Source organism: Chaetodon trifascialis, chromosome 17 (genome assembly GCF_039877785.1).
Source record: "Chaetodon trifascialis isolate fChaTrf1 chromosome 17, fChaTrf1.hap1, whole genome shotgun sequence".
Classification (NCBI taxonomy): Eukaryota; Metazoa; Chordata; class Actinopteri; order Chaetodontiformes; family Chaetodontidae; genus Chaetodon; species Chaetodon trifascialis.
In genome coordinates, this window is record NC_092072.1 from 6,732,752 (window position 1) to 6,755,029 (window position 22,278).

Here is a 22,278-nt window from a genome sequence, read left to right on the forward strand (position 1 = left end):
TTTTGTTGTATTTTGGTGAAATGTATTTAATTGATTTCACATTTCTGGCTTTAATTGCAATGGAATGTGCAGCATAAACCAATAAAAGCCTCACCTATAGGGAAATTTGTGGGCTTTAATGTGGTGCTTTTCCATTAAGGCACCACACACACACACACACACACACACACACACACACACACACACAAAGAAGACGTGAAGTGAAAGAGGGAGCTTTCAAACTGCTTTCTCTGCAAAACGGATGGAAGTTGCCCTTCCCTCATTTTCCAGAAAGCGCTGAGCCTACACTTCCCAGGATGCTTTGAGGCGCGGCAGCAGCTGTGCGCTCCGGCTCGCCCGCAGCAAAGTGATGATAACACGCCAAACAAGGTACAATGAGAGAGCGTTGACTTTTACATTTCGCCTGCTCCCTTGCGAGTGATGCCCAAATCTGTGGAGTAGCACGATGGCTGTCGAAGGTAAGGCGCTTCTCCCTGAGCTGTCCACGATGCCGTTTCCGTTTTTGTCTCCTTTGAAAGAAACCAGACAGTATAGTTGTAGTTAACCGGGATGATCGGAGCTGTGTGGTGTGAATGGCTCAACCCAGACGCGGTCGGGTCAGCTGTGAAAGCCTGTGATTGGGTGATGTTGCAGCCTCTGCTCTCTCCGCATTACGTACACTGTCCTGGTCATCTCCGATTATTACAGTACTGCTATTCACTGTCCTGGTACATGACCACACACCATAAAGACTCGTGTTAACGCGCAGCCTCTTTCTGTGTATGTTGCTGCTCGGTGTGCGTGTGTATGTGCGCGCGCGCTGCGATTGGAGACAACAGTGGTTAACAGGTCTGCGACCGAGGAGCGTCCGTTTCCTTTGCATAATCATCTCCGGTGTGCCGCGCACTGTGTTCCCTGGAGGATCCCGGAGCCCCGCGGTGCTGAGGTTTTCCAGCAGGGACTCCTTTCTGAGAAATTCATTTAGCCTTTTAGAGACCGGATTGTTCTCTCGTGTCGTGGCGCAACAGAGCGCCGTGTGTGCGCTCCGCCTGTTCCACAAGAACGGGTCCGGTTGAGGCTGCTCATTTGGCCGCAGGTGGGGTGACATGTGGAGCGGGTGAAGTCACCGACTTCTCCCCGTGATTGTCACTGAGCAGTCCGTGAAGGTGCGCCGGGCATTAGAGGGGAGGAAAAAGTGTCGGTCAGTGGCGCGGGATGCTCGGCCAATCTCCTCACCTCATCGGGGGCATCTTGTGGATCCAGAATCCGATGAGAGGTATGTTGGAGGGGAGGGGGGCGTCACATGCATGCGGTTGGACTGGGTCTGGCCCTGCAAGGGTTTTCCCAGCGCTGTCCAGTGCGTGTTTGCCCATGCAGGTATGATTGGTATGAACCTCAGGCGCTCCTGCATACCTGCCCAATCAGGTTATTCATGTCTGCCATCATCACAGAATGCTTTATATACCCACGGTGCGCTGTTTGACCTCTCCTGGTTCCCTTCTAGATTCATAAAAGTAGACTTTTTGTGCATCATGTTGTGTTTGCAAGCCAATGTTTACATGTCCTGACATTGATAGCACAGACGAAATGAGAGGAAGAGCTGCATGCAGAGCGTTGCTGCTCTATGCAGCACCACTTCTTCTATTTTCCCATGTCAAGGACCCAAAAATAGACACATGTGAAACAGCAATCTCCTGCTTCCCCTCTCCTTATATTTTACAGATTTTAGTGCATCGTCTGTGCTCTGGATAGAGGCTCTGAACTCTTTGATCGCAGCAGTCATTCTTCTCTCACTAGGCTATAACTCACAATAAAGTAAAATAAGAAATATTCTACTCCAGGTCCACCTAAAAGCTTCCCCTGGAGCTTTCTAGGATCCGCTTTAACAACGTCTTCTCTATTTATGCCTTCTAAGATCAAGAGGCGCCTCGTGCGAGCTTTGCCCGTCTTGCTCTGATGTTGCAGCTTCTTTCTGGTGATGACCCACAGGTATAAATGTATCGCCACCTGCCTCAAAGCCTTAAATACAACATGTCTTTAATGATATACGGCGAGCACGGCCACAGATATAACGCTGCGATCCTTCCAGCACACCCCCCTGTATGGTTTCATTCATGCATCTCTTGAGATTCCTCTCTTTGAAAGCAGTAAAGAGGCCGGTGCTGAAGCTGCCTGCTGATGCACACTTTGTTCCGGAGCTCAATGGTGTATCCAGTTTTATGCTTTTCTTGTCTTTTCTCATCCAGGCTAACATAGATGAATATTTTAACAGTGTCTCTTTGTTAGATGTGATAGTTACGGAGAAACATACTTTATCCTCTCCACAGCTGTGAAATTCCCAAATTATGATACCAGTTTATCACTTTCATCTAACAGTTTTTCACATAGCCATGTTCATATCTTGCAAAATTATCACCTCTTGCAACTATTCCTGCAAGATACCAGAGATAGCGTAATGCTCGGATGTCATTTTAGCAGCACAGTGCGATTTTTTTTTGAAAGCTTTTTGTTTTTTTTGTCATCGCAGCAGTAAAGCAAGTGCAAACCGTGAAACGCAGCATCAATATAATTTGTGACTTGAGCACTTCGAGCCGCTGTAGGACAGCTCGGCGCATTCATTCATGATTCACTGACTTGTGTCACTGGGAGAGATGAATTATGACTCATGTCTCTATTCGCTGAAGCTGATATAGCTAATAGGTCCGACAAAATTAGGGAGAAATCCTGCACTTCAAAACACTCAAGGTCAGATCACATTTTGCTGGATTGGCCTAAACATCCTATACAGCCACTGCACTGTGGCTGAAATAGTCTTTAATACTCTGAAATACTTCCTCTTTGAAGTGATGATAGCGCTCTGCCTCAAAAAGCAGAATTATAGGAGTCAGAGTTGGAACGGTAATAAGTACATTTACTGAAGTACTGTACTTAAAGCTGGATAGAAGTAGATGATATTACAGAAGTCAGCCAGATTCTGAAAGTATCCAACTGAAAAAATCCCTCCAAAACACATGAACGTCGGACAACTGCCTCATGTCTCATTCACGTGTAAGAAAACACCTGACATTGTCATAATGAAGGTAAACAGTGAACATGGCTGTCGTTCCTACTCACAGCTGTCAAGCGAGCAAATTTTGGCTGTGCCGTTGTTGTGCGACTGGCTTGTTTTATATATCTGCCTTGTGAAGGCTCCATTCATGCCTCCGCTCACAGTTTTATATGGAACACAAACCCCGGTCTCCAGGGTGAGGGTCCAGTGCTTGACCCACCCCACCACCCAAACCCCCTCCATAGGTGGACTTCTCTGGCCCCTCAGATTCATCTTGTGACCCCTGGCTTTTTAGTATCACAAGGACCAAGTTTCACTTTTGATACTTCAAATAGTGAGCTTGCTGAGTGTTTTTACGTTGTTGTACTGATACTTTTACTTGTGTAAAGTATCTGAATATTTCTTCAACTAAATTTGTAATATTGATTTTTGATTTGATGAGTCGTTCACTGGTAGTTTAACACTGAATTGACAACCCCAGGGCTTTGACAAAACAGACAAAAGCAATGACTTTTATTAGATATGTATATTAAATAAATTTATTAAGCATAAAAGAAGCAATAGCTTCCTTGTAAATGAATCTATGAAATTAAGTGCTGTGCAGCTCTGTTAAATTGACATGTATACAGATGCATGTATTGTGTTTCTATCCCTTCTAATATGACACTCACTGATTACTGTAATGCAAACCAGTCTCTATTCCTAATTTGCCACAGTTTGCTCAGAAGTCCTGGATCTAATTAAACCTGCTGTTGTTTATTTCTCTGCGGTATGAGCGAAGCTGTCCCGGTGGGCCGGACGAAGCTCGCTGCAGCACCATCACTTTAATTTACGTTTGAGAGAAATCACAACAACTCTGCAGTGTCACTGTTTTCTGTTCCAGTGCTCCACCAACCCCTCAAAGACGGAGAATATAGGTCAAGTATTTAATCATTTATAACACATGAGAAGACAATAAGCTCTTTTGAGAAACTAGCACTTTGGAGAGTGCCTCCCCCCATTCTGAGCATTACTGTGGGGGGCACTTTCACTTAGCCATGTTTGGCAAATTCAGTCTGTGCAAGATGGCAGAAAACTCCAAATTTCTGCAAAGCTCTGTGCTGATAATACTTCAAGCCGGCAAGCGGTTCGAGTCAGACTCCAGGGAACGATTTAATCGGGTTCTATATATAGTGTGAAAATTCAGTAATAGCCGCTTTTAGTTCAAATTCGACAACATAATCTGTGTAAGGAGCACCTCTGAGGAAGCATCTTTTTGTGTTTCTAAAAATGAAAACCTCACTGCATGTTCTCTGAAAGTCTGGCCTGGGAAACACGTGCTTGCAGAAGATGTTGTCCTGTGTCCTGTGTGTCATAAAATGTTAGGTTTTCTCTGGCTTAACTCTACCTGCAAGAGGGACAAGACAAGAGACAAGAGTCTTGGGGATAGTTGCATCATGTCGGACAGGATATCTGATGCCCTCTGGAGACGGATTACATCATCAGATAGTAATTCCAGAAATGTCAGGACGTTGTGTAAAACTTAAATAAAACAGAGTTCAGTCATTTGCAAATCCTATATTAAATTGAATTCAGTAGGAAGATATTTAATGTTCAAACTAATAATCTTTGGTAAATATAATCTCATTCTGAATTTGATGCGTGTAACATGTCCCACAAAAGGTGGGGACATGGCGTTTGCCCCTGTGTTACATCACCTTTTCTTTTGACAGCAGAAGTCTTTGGGAAGGCTGAGGACACTAATTGTTGAAGTTTTGAAAGTGGTTTTGTCTCGCTGGAAAAATCAGGGACGTCGTCTGGGTGGCAGCATATGTTCCTGTATGTACCTTGCAGCATTAATGGCACCTTGACAGATGTTGAAGATGCCCGTGCCGTGGGCAGTAACACGCCCCCATACCATCACAGATGCTGGCTTTTGACCTTTGTGCTGGTAAAAATCTGGATGGTCCTTTCCTCTTTAGCCCGGAGACAAGATGGCATCCGTGATTTCCAAAAATAAGCTGAAATGTGGACTTGTCAGACCACAGCAGTCCATTTTGCGTCAGTACATCTCAGGTGAGCTTGGGATGTTGTGGTTATTGGGTTTTTGCTTTGCATGGTGGAGTCTTGCAGTGATGAACTGTGTTTACTGACAAAGGTTTTCTGAAGTGTTCCCGACCCTGTGTAGTAATATCCTTTATGCAATCATGTCGATTTTTAATGCGGTGCTACCTGAGGACTCGAAGGTCTCGGGCATGTGAAAGAATCATGATACTATCACCTGCTACCAACCAGTTGCATCTGATTTGCATCTGATGTTTGTTGGCATTTTACCAAACATCCCAACGGTTTTGGAATCGGTGTTGTGCGTATGCTTGAAAAACACAGCAAAGCTCAATCAGATGTTTGTATCACTCTTAATTGGAGATGCACATCAGTTGCACTCCACATGTACTTGACAAAGACTCCTGGTGATGAAGCTTTAGATCTTTCTGCCTCAAGTCCTCAATAGGAGGCGTTTTGCATTGTCGATATTTTGTTTGTGGATAGTTTAAATATGTAGTCAGGGCCCAAATGGTATGTGTCTTAACCAGTTGGTCACTTGCATGCAGAGTTATTTTCAATGTCATGTTTATGTCGTATTAGATAATAAGGGCGCATGACTTCAGGTCAAAGATGAAGAGCTAGGATTAATACAGGCGAACGTAAACATGGGCATAATGAAAAGAGTCTAGAACTGGACCCGCGTCCAGCCACAGCAGTGCTCAGCCCCGTGCTCGAGGTTGTTTATTCCACTCCTCCTCTCTTGCCTCTGTGCATCAAGCCTCCTTCATATGTCCTGCCCTGCTCTGCCTGCCTGTGCACCCATTCAGAAAACCCATTTCAAATCCATCCCCGGGATCCGGCCCAGGAATAGAATTAGTAGAACAGACATGTTTATTTGAGCCGGTGGAATAGGATTACATCTTTCGTCCAGTTAATCAGGAGTTGCTCCGGTGAAGAAGCATCGTACCAACCTTACTCAGCAGGAAATGGGATTAAGATGAGAGAAGATGTAGGAAATGTCATAGGAGAGCAGTGTTGTGTAATCGTCCCTTGGGTGGACCGACAGCAATCTTTGATGCACCACACTAAAGTGCTGCTGCGTGGAATTCAGAATGAGAGCTAAGCAGAAAATAAAAATAGAAAATGAAAATAGAAAAGAGTCGTAGTGGGCACAGAGCCGTTCTCTAGCAATGTCAGCATTCACATATTAGACTATCTTCAAAAACTTAGTTGCATCTCGCACCTGAGAGGGAAGCAGCCTAACAAATGTCAGTTTACTCACTACATTTCAGCCCGATGTGTCCGGCCTGAGCGCCTCAGCTGGCTCAGCTCGCACTGTCTGACTGTCAGCTGGAGAGAAAAGAGTCCAAGAGAAGGTAAAGCCAGTGGAGTCTGGAGCTGCGGTGGACAAACCTGACGGCCGCTTTGTTTTCGAGCTGAATTTGTGGGAATGAACTCGTCCTGTTCCAGCTGCAAAACACCAAGAAAGCTGACGCCAGGGCAACAAAGCAGAACCACAGGGCAATAAATCTGTTGCTGAGCGTAATGCACGAGTAAGCTTTTGTCACTTCTCTTATATATGTTTTCTTGTTTTGCATTGTGCTGAAACAATAGGCCTCTTTTCACAGCAGACCGTGAAATGGCAAAATGTCTTAGGTGAAAAAAAGGCCTGTTGGTTGATTGAATTATCAATTAGATCATTTGTTTGAGCAGAAGTGCAAAAAAAAAATAAATCAGGTTTTATCTCTTCATATGTGAGTATTGGCTGGTTTTTCATGTCTTCTGTTATTGTAAACTAAATATATTTTGGTTTTTGGCACAAATCCAGACATTTGAAGACATCATATTGGGCTTGGGGAAATTTTAAAAGCCAGTTTTCACTGTTTTACAACATTTTATGGGCTAAATGAGGCGTTGCTTAATGGAGAAAATACTCGGTTGGTTAGTGAAGCCTGAAAATAGTCAGTTGTGTATTTTTAATCAGGTGACAACACTTGACGGAGGGTGTTGCTCCATAGTAGACTCAAAGGCACAGTATGTAATTTAGTGATCTCTCAATCAAAACAACAACAAAAGGCAGACATTTTATGCAGAAAAGTTTACCTATTATTCTTTTAATGCCCCTTAAAGGTGGATGTTTGTTACTTCGGACAGAGCCAGGCTAGCTTGTCTTTATGCTAAGCTAAGCTAACCTGCTGCTCCATATTTAGCTCACAGGTATGAGAGTCCTGTCAGACTTCTGCTGTACCTTCAGGACAGGCCGGTTCAAGTAAGTTTGATCTAAAAGAAATTAGAGCAGAACCATATTCTCAAGATTCAAAAAGAGTTATCTTACATAACCACCGCCCAGAATACTGAGTGTAGCCCAGTGGATAAGATGATGGGAACCGTAGTTATTTCCATATTCATGTCACACCTGCACTGAGATTTCTCACTGTGTGAAAGTGTCACCTGTAGCCTCGGGATGCACGACTCAATCAACTTGAATTGTAAGCCACTTGTCATTTTTTTGCGCTTGACACACTTGCACACTGAAGCACAGTGACGAAGGAGGGAAAAGGTGCAGTTTTTCCACATTTAGATCTGATGAATATGCAGATGAGCGAAGGCTAAATGGCGAGAGGAGTTCAGATTTGTGACGCCTTTGTCTTATGCAGATTCTCCGCAGCAGCCGACCTCTACTCGGGACTTTTTTTAATGCACTGCAACATTAACCTGGCTGACGGCGCGGGTCCTTGTCTGTGTCACCAACCAGGGCAGAACAAAATCTACTGTACACAGTAGCTCTATTGACCTTCGTGACGTGTGAGCATCAGGCAGATTAAACTCAGGGGAAGAGATAAATATTGCTCCAGTCGTTCATCGATCATGTCCCTGTTATAAAGAACTTGCACCTTTCTCTCAGAAACGCCAACCATTGTGCTTTTTTTGTGAATATTCAGCATCATTTGGCACCCTGTTATGGCGAGTGCAGGGACTTGGCAGCGTGTCAGCTCCAGTCCCTGATGACCATGAAGTCCTCCCGGCTCTGTTCTGCTGACTGATTGAAGCTGCAGATCTGAGACGGTTTGTGTGTCACTGAGTGGGCACAGATGGAGGGAGTCAGTGTCAGGTGAAGGCAGTTATTATGTGGCGTGGTGTAGCAGCGCCGCAGAGCTTATACTTTTGACCCTTTTAAGGTGGAGCACATGCAGTATCTAATTTTAGACAACAGTAATGCTTTTCAAGTAGGAAATTGACATGGAGGCAGCAAGCTGGCATCAAAATCAGATGCTAACAAGTGTCGTCCACCACTTACAGCCGTGCTGCACGTGGTCTGAAAACAGCTGGATGAAAGTCTGGAATGACTTGAAAGTGAAGAGCAAAAACAGTTAATTGTAACTGTGTGTTTTGAAGGGTGGTGACAGCAGATTACAGCTAATTACAACACCGCTAATTTAATCAGTTACTTGAACAAAAACACTTTGAAGGGGTGCAATGCGCTCCGAGCTCAGTCCTAATGTTTGCATTAAGAGTGCACGGTATGTGTTTTCCTGTATCATCTGTGGTACTGAGGTACTTGTAATGGCTCAGTAAAACACGTAGCAGGCTCAAATGCATGAGTCACAGGCAAAAAGTTAACTTTAAAGCGGAGTTCATGCTTTGATGGTCGAAATAAAAATAGGATTCAGCACCAGTCAGCACAAGCGACCAGAACAAAAAGGGCAAAGCAGGCAGGTAGGATGTCCACAAAGACACGCCAAAGGTCACGATAAGTCAGACCAGGCAGGACCAAGACAGCCAAACCGCTAAAGCCGAGCAGCACGATAGATGATTTGGCAGGGAGAGGACCAGGTAGATAAAGGCTGGATCTGAATTTCTGGTCTTTGCCGCACTTCCTGGAGTGTCCATGAGTGCTTTAGGGTACAGACTACACCAAAGTTGGAAGATTGCCCATAGTTCATAGCAAAAATGCACAACTTCTTTCATTTTTTTTAATTTATAACTGTATGGATGTAGTGAGGTTTGATGTTGCACTTACAGAAAATGCAAAATCTGCAAAGTTACAGTGAAAGTTACATTTCATCCACCTACAATGTGACCGTATATAATGTGAATATAGATATCATATCAGCAATGTTTAGTAGCTAAGGTAAAAATTCTTTCAACACTGTAAAATTAAGTCACCTTTGGAGACTTTACAGAAGTCTGCAGAATCTGAGTGGACGCTTTTGCTGTTTGGAGGAGGGAGTTGGATGCTGGGACGCAGTTGGGTGTGAATTTCTGGTGACTATGAGAGTTGAAAGTGGCCACTGCAGAGCAGGGAGGGAAGAGCTGGTTGTGGGTTGTGCAGACAAGTAACAGAGGTCGAAGATGCAGAAAGATTAAGGACTTCCTGCACATGGGGACAAAGAATAACTTTTATTCTGGATGGATATTTGTACTGTGCCTTCATGCTGTAATTCTTTACTGTGCATCACTGCTGACACTGACCTGATCATATTTATTGACCCAAAGACTGTAGTTGTTGTTGCAGCAGCAGGAAAGAGGTTGAAAAGACACATTGCATACTGCCGTACTGTCGAGAGAAATAGAGAAATACTGAACTTTCCACTTGATCTGCAGTAGTTCCTGTTGTGGTCTCTAAATAGAGGAAGTTTGTGTCTCTTATCAAATATTTATAGATGTCACTCGGCTCTAAATTAAAACAATCTATTCCCGTCGTCCTTTTACTGTCTGTCTTTGAAGCGGAGCACGTTAACAGCTTTATTCCTGAGATGCATGCTTCACGGCGAGCCAAAGTGAAGCACAGTTATATTTAGCTCGTGTGTGTTTGTGCTGTAAAGTGGGTCATTTCACTCCGTCTTTTTCTTTCTGGCTCCGTCTCTCTGACTCATTTTGTCTGTCTTTTTCCCCTCTCACTTTCTCTCTCCCCTGCAACTTTTCTCATCCTCTCTCACTTCATCCCTCTCGCCTTTTTTCCTTTTTCCCACCCCTCCTTCGCTCTCCGCAGCTGAGAAATGTTCAAAGCTGAGCACATCCGCGCCTGCCTGACACGGGACCAACCAATCATAGCCGATCTAGCCCCGGGGTTGGAGAGGGCAGCCTGTGAAGTTTGAGCACAGTTAACTTTTGATAGGATGTCAGGGTGAATTAAGAGCCCCACACAGAGTCTAGCTGCCTGGATAACTTGTTACATGACTTCACTTTGATAGTTAGTCATGCAGTCAATCCTCATTGTCTCTACAGCTGACGTATGAACACACAGGCGAGCTAATGACAGTGAAAACTGAGCGTACATCGATGCCAAAAGGCGTCTCTTGCCTGTATGTTGCTTCTGTTAATTATATGCTGGCCTCATTGTACTTTAGTTGTCCTGTAATTGTAGAGGTTTCCCTGAGCTGTTCTCAGTTCAGACTGGTGAGATCCTTGTGGAGGCTTTGTATATGCTGATGAATGCACTAAAGCCAGTAAGCCTTAAAGGACCTTGACAACAATTCCTCTGGATGCCATGTCTTATTAGCAACGCATCATTACATGTATATTACCAGCCTGCGCTTATGCAACAGTCTTGAATTTAACCCTTGTGCCGCCCTGCTGAGCTTGCAACCGCGACAAAGCCACCAGTCAGATAGTAAACAGAGAAAATTAGCTTAAGCCTGCTAATGTGCATTTCCTTCAGGGCAGTTTGAACTTTTAGCCGGCTAATGAAGCGCACAGTGGCGACAAATTAATTCAAATGCATGCTTTTAAATCCGGCGACGGCCGAGTTGACCCGCTGAGTGTTGAACGTTAGCTGAGATCACCGGTTGTTGTTATTAATGAGTCATGGATCCATCAGTGAAGCAGACGGATGCCCGACTTACAGAAACACCTAAAGCATGTGCGGCTCGAGGTGGAATACCTAGTTTTCTTACATAACCGTGTGCTCTCATTCCTCTGAAAGCAGCGACGCCCATTCTGCCGGAGTGAAATGTAAATTGCTGCATCATGTTGAAAGAGGAAGCACTTAAGTTTTACTCAGACTTTCTCTCTGCGCTCGACATGATGTTAACGTGTTTAAAGGCTGCAGCTCCACTGCGGCTCAAGAATATTCCTCCCTCAAAGGCGTATTGCTGAGGTGCTGTTGAGCAGCACAGATAACTCCTTATTGCTCCAGTGAAGCTGCTCATCAGCACCTTGATACAAAATGGATGGAAATGGCAGCTCATAATATCCTTTATTCAATCATGTGTTAACAAAGCGGTGAACCTCGCTCCATCCTCGCTTGTGAATGACTGAGTCTTTCCAGGATGTCCCTTTCATATCAATCATGATATTATCACCTGTTACAATGAACCTGCTTACCTGTGGAATGATCCAAACAGGTGTTTTTGGAGCATTAACCAGCTTTCCCAGTCTTTAGTTGCTCCTGTGCCAATTTGTTCAGCAACAAATTCAGAAGCTGATGAGGAAAAACATTAAATATATTGTCTTTGCACTGTTTGGATGATCACATTCATGTTTGACGTAGCGTCGAGTCTTGTCACCAAAGGAGCCAAACTTCTCAAATGTTAAATGTTAAATAACACAAGCAGCTTCAAAGGACCACTTCTTGTAAAATTAGCAATATTTTTCATTTAGATTAGGAATTATCTCATTAAACTGAAGTAAACAAGATTCCAGATCTGAGCAGACTTTTGATGCCAGCACTTTGGCACACAGTTTTTACTCCACACACACACACACACACACACACACACACACACACACACACACACACACACACACACACACACACACACACATATTTCATCGCTACCAACGCGTCCTGAGGTTTGATCCCCGGCCTTAATGATGTTCAGCTGTTAATGGTCACCTCCAAAGAGAGCGCTCTTTGGTGAATCAGTCATTAGACCCAAGCTGAGACGCCGTGAGAGACTTTTGTTCTTTGAAAAACGAATAATCAAGAAAGAAAGATCTGCACTCGTCTTCTCTTTCTCCTGAATTTAATCTCGCCGAGCAGCGAGCTCTTCCTGCAGGCTCCTGTCCAAAAACATCCTGTACTGCAGGCGATGTGCGTCTCTTTCTACCCTTCAAAGATATTCTAATTAGTACTTTTGTAAGCGTGTAACAAGGATCAGACTGTGTCTTCTGTCCCCCGCTGATGGAGATACTCTTTGCGAGGTCCTCGGGCGCTCTCTGCTCGCACATTCACACACTCTTCTCACATTTTTTCTAATTTGGAGGGCAGAGGATGGACTCAATTGACACCCCGTGTAGATCTGCTCGGCTTGCTCACTTTTCAGATCAGTCTGGGCGAGAATCAGCAGCGCATGCAGCGTTACTGTAAGAAGGCATTTTTGCAGCTTGTGTGTGCATCTTTGTGCACGCAGGGTTGTGTACGAGTGCATGTAATTCATGCGTGTGTGTGTGAGCTGATTGGAGAGAGAGATGACAGATGGAGGAAGCTGACCAGCTCTGTGAAAAATATGTGCTAATCCACACATTCTTTCCTGAACTGCTTGGTTATTTTCAGTGTTGCACTGATTTGTGATTCAGCTCCAAGCCACTGTTAACATATCAAAAGAGGAGCAGCTGCGTGGATAACTCAAATGTCATTTTGCTGAGATCCTGCCAGCTTTGGTGCCAAACAGCCTCTTCAGATTCCCAAGAGCATCTGTTGGCGCCTTCGGTTTGGGAGTGAATGCACCCACTTCCTTCCTGTCCTGTGCACACGCCTCTTAGCGGACGGCGATTAGCTTCACCTTTTCGCTAAACGTCCTGGAAGCAGCCAAAAGAGCAAAGATCTCCTCGCTGCAGTGCAGAGTGGTACAATCTCATCTGGCCTGGCTTACCCTGGCCTCTATCTCCAGGCTTTGTTTCTGGGTCATGCAGTTGATTCTAGTCACAAACAATTCATTCTGCTCCACTTTGAGAGTCAGCTAAAGAGAAAGAGATCACTATAAGCCTGAGCGCCCACACAGAGCAAACTTCACTTTTGATTATGGACCCACTACTGGTTTCACTTTGAACCAGCTCGGCCTGTGAAACACAGCCTCTGGACTCAGCACAGAAAAATGCCGTCTGGCTTCTTCCGTCGCTCCAGTTTGAAACACGCATTTTCTATCAGCCGGGTTTAAGTGTGAAGTTAAAAGAGGCCGGTCCGTCATTTGACTTAGAGAAACCTCCCTTTTTCCAAGTAACAGAGCAAACTTAAACGTCAGGCTGCAACACATCATTAACACATCTGAGCAGGAAGTCTGCAGGTCCTTAAAATGTCCTAAAATCCACTGGAAACATGTTCGACCTCAAAGCATTAATGACTTAAATCTGAATGTCAGCAGAAACGTTTCATCTGATTTATGTTGAGTGTTGAGTGTCGGTGATTTGCTTGCTGTCAGTGGTGAAAAGTAACTGAGTGCATTTACTCCAGTGCTGCACTTTGCTTCAGTATTTCCATTTCATGTTACGTTATACCTTTAACTTGACTATGTACTACATTTATTTAACTTTTCACATGGTTTCATTTAAATAATTGTTCAAAGGCCAAATGATCCTATATTTCACCAAAAAAGACAAGATTAGAGAAAAGTACAAAAAGGGAAACGAGAACCTTTTTTTTCTTTCTTCCACCGCTCTCTGTGTTTTACTTCATTTCTAGAGTAGCTGAAACAATTAGTTAATTAAGCAGTTAGCCTTTTTTTTATTCATTTTTCCTGATTTGTGTCATTGTAAACTGAATTTGTTTGGGTTTTGGACTGCTCATTGGACAAAAAGAAGACATTTTAAGGCATCAGCCAGGACTCTGGGAAGGTGTGACGGCCATGTTTCACTGTCTTCTAGTGACTAAATGATTCATTGATTCAGAGATGAAATGGTTTGCAGATTAATTAATAATGAAAACAATCATTAGTTGAGCTCGAACCACCAGAGAGAGCCAGAAGAGGAAGACCAGACTAAAGAAGAAGCTGCAGAAATGTTACCATTAATCATTATATAATAAAAAAAAAAAAAGTCTTAGCTTGAGGACTTGATGAGTCTTAATGTAGATGATATATAGGTGATGTAGGGTATCTTAATAATGCAGAGAGTCCTGTTTATTCTCAGGATTGTGTTGAACTTGAAGATCAGGCCGATGCTGCTCATTCACTGCTCTCCGGGTCAGAGCTGGCGTAGCTGAGATAAAGGTAAAAGAAGTGCTCGTCGGGCCTGAAGGACGTCGATTCAAACTGAACTGGCACAATAAAAAAAAAGAGAATTCAACACCTCAACAAAGGTTTAATAAAGGTATAAAAATATCTGGGTGAGAGCTGACGTAGCTCAGAAAGTCCCCACAAAGGTGAAGATGCAGCCTTGGTAACAAAGGCTGGATGTTCAGATCATCTCTGCTGTGCTTAGAAATATGTTTTCATCTGGTCCAGACTCTCAGCGTAATAATACAAGAAGAAGAAAATGATTAAGCAGTATATCATCATTACGCGCCCCACCACACACAGATATATACTCTTGTCGGGTGGTGTTTTTTGGATACGACCTGTTGGTAATCCATGTCTGAAGTCATGCACTATAATGAAGAGATATGTAAGACTAATCCAGTTCTTCCTTAATCTTCATCTCAATCACAGTAATGCATTCGGTGGTGCGGGCATGGCGCTGTTCGTCTTCCATGCGCTCTCCATTCATTTCCTCCCCTCCTCCCCCATTGTTTCCCTGAATCTCATTGAGAGAAAAAACAGCAGAGGGAAAAAGGAGGCAGACATCCTCCCTCATCTTCCTCCCTTCCCTCGCCATGCTTGCACGGCGCATGTCAGGGAGGGAAGAATGTAATGGTGCTATTTATAGTAACTGTTGCCGTTTAAAAAAAAAAAAAAAAGCATCTCTGTATCTCCTAGCCCCTTGATCCACCCACCCTTCCTCCATTAAAAGGATGGAGAGAAACGCAGCTGTCCTCCCTCTGTGGTCCTCCACTTCCCTGACCCCTCTCATCATCTTGTCATCCATCCATCCCTCCATCCCTCCAGTCTGCTTGTACCATTGTTTAGATGCTTTTAGCAGAGGATGTATAATTCATTTCTCTTCCAGAGTTGTTGCGCGGCAGTCGTGAATTGAGTCAGGGCGAGGAAGAGAGGAGAAGGAGTGAGCGTGGAGGCGAGGAGAGGGGAATAAAGAGGCAGTGAGAGGGAGCGATGCTTCGTGCCGCGCATCTCAAGTCGGCTTTGTTTAAAGCGTGGCTCGCTCATGTATATTCTCTCTGGGTTTTTAACAGGGCATCTCAAGACCTCTGTTTCTTATCTGGGATCAATACGGAGCCGGTCTGCAGCCCTCGCCCTGTTTGGGATATTACGTTATAATAGTGCACTGTGATCAGTCTGTTCGCCATTAAAAGCCGTGAGTCAGTTATTCTGCTTAAACGCTCCTTCGACTCTGCAAGACAAACTTTGAGGTTGTGCTGTTTTCATTAACTCTGTCTGCCGTTGTTTCCACCTCACAGAGAAAAGTGGAACAAGTGTCCAGATCTTTTACAATGATAGAACACAATGAGATGTTCAATGACCATCATTTGAACAGCCAATCAGGACGTCTTGTTATGGTTCAAAAATAGTTCCAAAATGACGTCACCTGGCCGTCAGCTGGACGCTCTCACCCCCAACTCATCACACTTCAAACTATGACACTTGAAGTTCCCCTTTAGTGCCAGGTTTCCACGTACAGGGCTCCGAGGTAAAGTTAGCAATAATAAATATGCAACATCCAGTAGGCAACGTCTGGTTAGACTTTCAAAATAAAACTTGCTGGGAACAAAAAATAACCAAATCAATGCTACTTGGTTAGGTTTAGACTGTGGCCTTAATTAGAATAAGTACGTTCGTTACGTACATGAAGATATGTAAGGATTACCAACCCAACATTCAAAAATGACACCAAAGGGTCCTGACCAAGTGACGAGGCCTGTGCAGGGTTAGGGTTAGGTTTGGGTAAGGTTAGGCTTAGGTTTGGGTAAGGTAAGGAGTTAGGGTTAGGGTTAGGGTTAGGTGTGCATTCAGCGGCTTTATACATCCTAAAAAATGAAAATAATAAGTCAGCCAAGTCTAAAAATAGTGAGTCAGTGCTGATTTTTGGTTCCACACAAGACACAAACCCCACTCTCTTGTGTTTTACCAACTTATCCACCACCACCACTACATGTGACTCTTCCTCTTTATATTGCATCACCTGACTTTCTGCCAGAACGTCCTGAAGGCAGACTTGGTCCATATGCGATCAACGGCTCTTACAGACACGACAGCACAACACATGAATGAATAAATTCTCAATAATGTGTTGTATAAAAAGCATAGACGCATGCATTTGCTTTATTCATAGCAGTAACATGATCAGTATTTCCTGGTTTCTGGGTCGGGCCGTTGTTCCACATGAAACAGCGTCACCATCTGGCCGTAAGTCTCATAACCACGTTGCAGTCTTTGGCGCTCAGTGGGAACCATTTTTGGCACGATGTCACCAGTGTTTGCTGGGCAGTAAAAGTCCAGCTTTCCAAACGTTACTTAAGTAAAAGCAGAGAAGTATTGTCAGCCAAATGTACTTAACATATCAATGTAAAAGTACTTAATTTTGCAGAGAAATAAATAGATATTAATGAATGTTACATTTTTAGTCTTAATACTGGTGTATCAGTGCATTAGTGGCATGGTACAGGTTCCCAACCTATGGGTCAGGTTCCCGCCAGTGGGTCACAGGGTAAAACTGAAGGGTCGTGGAAAATATATATAAAAAACAAGTTCTGCTGTTCTGCATTCATTAATTTTTGGGCTTTAATTTAACGTGTGATATGAAAAATAAAAGATACCTACATCTGTCAAATAATATAATGGAGTAAAAAGTGCAATATTTCCCTTTGAAATGCAGTGGAGTAGAAGTATTTATATTACTTGAGTAAATGCACTTTCCACCACTGTTGCTGTGCTGCTGTTTTTGGCTTTCTGACAGCGTGCGACTTGTAATGAACTCAGAAGCATAAATTCCAACATGTTCAATTTGAGCCACCCAGCAGAAACCTGTGAAGGGTTCAGTGCTCTCTGACAGTATGTATAACAAATACTCCTACGCCCACAGAATAATGAATGAAAGTGCAGAGAATTGATATTTAAAATTGCCTCGTGAGCCTGAAACATTTTCAATAATTCTGAGAACAGGGTTGGATTTAAGGTCACGGAGGAGGACGTTTCTCGCAGAGGCTCGTTTAATTTTCAGTGCATTTATTCACTGAATCATATCGAGTTCCTGTTTTGCTTCTGTACAGCATGTCTTGTCAGAGGAGGAGGACAGGACCACCTACCGTGGCGTTCGCGCTCCTGCTCCTGTTAAATCAAATGACAGCACAGATGTTGTTGCTGTTATTGTCTTGTTCCCGTCATTCTGGACTGTGTCACAGTCGCTGTAATTGCTTGGCGACAGTGGCCTGACATAAGTCCCTAATTGGCTGTTTTCCTGGGCTTGCTGGGCCTGCCAGCAAACAGACAGAAATTTTTGTTTGACCGATATATGGCTGTCATCTTTTTAATCTCGGCCAAAAACAGTTTGTCCACTCAAATCTTCATCTGTGGAAGCCATTTACACGCGTCATTGCCTGGAACACGTGCCTTTATCGTGTTCGACGTCACTAAAAACGCTTCGTTATGGACCATTAACCGTGTCTTAGTCCGTGTGTGCGTTAATGAGCTTTTCTTGCAGATTTTCTACTCCATTTTCAAGTTCACGACAGCTCTCTTTAGACCATTCAGGAAAAGCAGAATGGCTTTGAAAAACGGCGCTCTGACCTTTCGATCTGCAGCTGCGGCAGAAGCCGATGCAGCCCTCAGGTGTGATGAAAACGGGTCTTTGGCTCCCATTCCACAAAAATGAGCTCCTGGTGTTTTTAGAACAAGTGGGCAGATTGCATGATGACAAATGGCCTATTTCAGTGACACCTCACAACTCACTGCTCGCTGTCACTTGTGCGCCTGCATCACCGGCTGATGAGACTGAAATAGTGCCGGAGCCTGACACTTCAGACGGGAAAGAAAACTAAAAATAATCGCGTCATGGAGGAAACGGCAAAGTGGTACAATACAAGTTTATTAGAAGGAATTGCTGCTGATACGTGAGTTTTGTCTTTCATCTCCTGAAAGCTCCAGTCTACAGAATCCAGCCCTTACTTTGGAGAGGAATTGATTCACTGGATTTAAAGCCTGTCTTTAACTTTAAGTCGTACGCTTGAGATTTGAACTTGACTGCCAATGTGTCCTTACAAGCAAGAGTTTTAGTCGGATTTAAAGCTGCAGAAATGTTGATCTGTCGTCAAAGCGCAGTTCATTTGCTTTTTATTTTACCAAACACCTTCACTGAACAGATGCTTCTTTTTGGCCGAAGATGAACCTGCTGTTGTAGAGCTCCGTTATTAATCTTGACTTTGCAAGGTCAAGAGCTCCATCACACAAGTGAAACGTCCACAAAATCTATGCAGACATACTGTATTTAATTTGCATTTGTGTATTCTTGATTTGATGTACGTCTGGTGTAAGGTCGAGCTGTGGCTCAGTTCCATGCTGCATGCTAATTCTGGGTTTTGAATAAATACGTGTTGGTGGTGAAGAAGTGACAAAAGATACTCAAAGACGATTGTATGCATACTGAATCACTTGACTTTTGTGTGTGATGTTGATGGACACTATTGTCTCACACTGCAATGCACAAAATAAATGGAGGAATAAACAGCAGACAGCGGTGAGACAGCTCCATAAATATCACTGAAAGTGCATTTTTTTGGGAAAACATTTTGCTTTGTCTTTGTTTGAGAGATGATGTAAAGTTTGCTCTCAGGTCACAATGACAGGATGATGGTAAATGGTGAAATGCACCTTCACAGTAGCACAAGTAGAGAAAAGTAATAAAGACAAATGGACTCAGCAATATTGTGTGTAAAGTTTGTGAGTATTTAGCCACCAGCAGCTACTGGTCACATCAGACTGGGTAAGGATAAAGCAGCAAATCATATACGTGTGTTAAATTGGGCAAGAATGCTTTTACTGCTCGTGAATTAAACCTTTAATTTGTAACAAAAGAACACTTAAATTGCCAAATTTGAAATTGGCAGTGACCCTTTAAAGTCCCAGTTTTAATTATGTTTTAATGACTTTATCCCTCAGCACAGGACTTGGTGCCTGTTGATAAATACATTGAGTTCTTGTATATTATGTCCAAAAAAGTACATTATATTACTGACTGTATGGCATAGTTTGAATTGAGACTCAGTGGTTACCCATCCACCATGTACCGTTATCTGCTGCCATCTAGTGGGGTTATAACAGTATGGCATTCAGTGTGGGAGGACTTGAGGTGGTTCAACATGCTCACAGGTGGAAATATCATTAGTTGGCAAGTAACTTTACATTCTAACATAGTTCAGAATCACCTTGAATCCTTTTAAAAATCAATTTGGGTTACTAAAAATCAGATCATGTAGTGCTGTTTTGGAAGCCAAAAGAACTGAAGAGCATTTCCATTGAAGCATTTCTGCAGTATAGTACAACTTTAATGCATTACAGCAACTACAACCAAAGTCATTAGAATTGAAACACTTCTGAATACATTCATGTTATACTCACCAAGTACGTAAACTGTCTGAAAATATACTCGTTTCTACCCTCGTCCACCACTCATCCAGCCATTTGTTTGCCCTCACAGCTGTTCACTGCAACCTGAGCCAGAATGGGATCGACCACCAGATGTGTCCAGAGGACATGACATCACAGCTGGAGGAAGAGGAGGAGTTGGTGGACGCTGGGGCCGTGCTGCTGGACGACGACAGCCCAGGCTACCAGGATGTCAGCCCCCCCATGTACCAGCGTCGCTCGCCGCCACACCGCTCCGTCTCCGAGTCTGAGCTGACGCGGGTAAGAGCTCAGTGTCTGTCTCCTGTAGCGTCTTTTGTGATGCTACCACCTGGGGGCATCAAAGACTGAATGATATCCTTTGAGTTCAGTAGTGGAACATAACTAAGTACATTTACAGAAGTATTGTACTAGTGTACAGTTTTGAAGAACTGCCTTTGCAGATTCAGATTATTAATACAAAATATGATCAAGAAATAAATTCAGATGTTTTATTGCAGATTAAGTAGTTCAATTCATTCCCGTCTGTACCAGTTTTAACATTGAAGTGATGCTTACACATTAAATTATCATTCAACTATATAGTTTTGTAGTGGGTCATTCTGCCTACTTTAAGTACATTTTGCCGCTAGACTTTGGTACTGCTACTCAAATACAACATTTAATGCAGAACGATGATGTCTGCATTGCCATATTGGTACTTTCCCCCTACTATGAGTTAGATAAGTGGGCTTATAACAGAAGTGGTCTCTTGTTGAGAAGACATTGCCGCTGTTAAAAACTCAAAGAGTTGGAAATGGGATGCATTTTTTCACTCAGTTACAGATAACAGTAAAAACTTGATTTTCTTAGTTTCAGTTAATTATGAAGGCCAGTGGTAATATACGTGATGAGTGTGATTTTTGAAGCATGAATCAATTTTTTTTTGGCCTCTTGGTTGGAAGCAGAACAAGCTGTAAACAAAAAACACAGCCATAAAAGTTGGCTAACCCGCTAGCAAACAGGTAGCTGTTTACACATCGAGCAGACATGAAGCAACATGAGCATTCATTTTCTGACCACCTGATTAATATAACTCTAATATCCACTTCGGTTTCAGCTCTGTTTTAGTGTCCAGAGAGAAATATTTAGCTCTTTAGCTGGTAAATGCTCGGCTATGTTCACTAGCTAGTGGCTAACTTTGGTTGTCGTTTGCTGTGGTGAGACTGAACTAAAAACGGTGAAGCTGATGGCTGAAAAACAAAACAATCACCTGAAAGTTGTTAAATACCATTTAATTTGTCTAATTCATTTATCCTTTTGTCCTCTGTTGTATCTTGTATTTAGTGCTAACTAGCAAATGTTAGCATGCTAACATGTTAAATTATAATGGTTGACATGGTAAAAGCTATACCTACTGAACATCAACATGTTAGCGTTGTTATTGTGCGCATTTTAGCATGCTGATGTTAGCGTTTAGCTCAAAACACTGCTGTGTTTAATGTAGGTACGGCTAAACGGAGGAGTTAGCATGTTTCTCTGACTCATGTTTTCACACAGGAAATTCATGTTGGTGGCCTGGTTTCGCTGCGGCAGTTTCATTGCTTTTATAATACCCTCATTTGGTCCTAAATTGATAGTATTTGTGGTCAAATTACAGTTTGCGCACAAAACGGTCCTTGTACTGTAATTTGACTGCTTGCCACACACAAAACAAATCAGCCACCCACTTACATAAAGTAATCCCCTATGTTCCACACATCCACCTCTTCAGTACAAACAAAGACTTTAACGGGGAATAAACAGTGAAAGACAAGCTGTTGTTTCAGGCTGTGTTTCAACTCTTCCTCAGCGTTTCTGATAGTAGATCAAAGGATCCATCATCAGCTATGCAGAATAAACTCCTTACTTCCTCTCCAGAAATAGACCGCGGCTGGGACAGTGGGAGGAGATGGGAGTGATGGCTTTCATATTCTCTTTTCTCTGTGTGAAATCTGTGGTAATCAGCTGTCAGTCAAGCATGTGGAAGCACTTTTGAGTCAAACATGGTCCTCTGTGTGAGCCCGGGATGAGCTGCCAGACAGACAGCCAGGCCTGGGTTCAATGAGTGCAAACGCGCACACTTGCAGAGGGTGGAGTGGCTCAGTTTTTTCTCTATTGTGCTGTATCTGTAAGTTAATATGCGCTCATTCTGCAGCAACAAAAATAACACAGTATCTGTAACATACGATCTGTGCTGTGTGGGTTTTGTGGACATCGTCATGTAATTTTATATCATCGTTCTGCTCGAGGCTGCAGCTAAATCTGAATTACATCAGAGACGTGGAGGACTCTATTCTCTATTAGCTGAAATAATTTCCCTGACTGAGCTTTCACTTTCAGTGTTGTGTCTCTAGATTGCAGCTGAGGATTAGTTTTTCTCATTGGAGGAAATTCGATAGGTCAGTAAGTGCATAAAGCCTATAATTACATACAATGGCAATCTGTTCTATCATGCAAATCAGCCAGAGGGCAGATAGTATTTATTAATACTTTTAGGGTTTGAGCTTAATTAAGAAGCAGGTGGGAGGTTTGCAGCATATTAATTTCACTGTTAACAGTTGAAGTCAGCAGCAGTTAGAGTGCATACAGCTT

At 43.2% G+C, this 22,278-nt stretch overlaps 1 protein-coding gene across 2 annotated transcripts in view; it reads left to right on the forward strand.

The window, feature by feature from the left end:
• Nucleotides 1–303: 303 nt before the first annotated feature.
• Nucleotides 304–22,278, forward strand: part of samd12 (sterile alpha motif domain containing 12) — a 105,419-nt gene continuing 83,444 nt past the window's right edge. The window contains exons 1-2 of one of the 2 annotated variants that reach the window (XM_070984661.1): nucleotides 304–458; nucleotides 19,739–19,947. In XM_070984661.1, the coding sequence (XP_070840762.1) occupies nucleotides 446–458; nucleotides 19,739–19,947 (222 nt within the window). In that variant the 5' untranslated portion in view covers nucleotides 304–445. Of the gene's footprint in view, nucleotides 459–810; nucleotides 1,256–19,738; nucleotides 19,948–22,278 lie in introns of those variants that run through there. The other variant, XM_070984660.1, reaches the window with a different exon arrangement.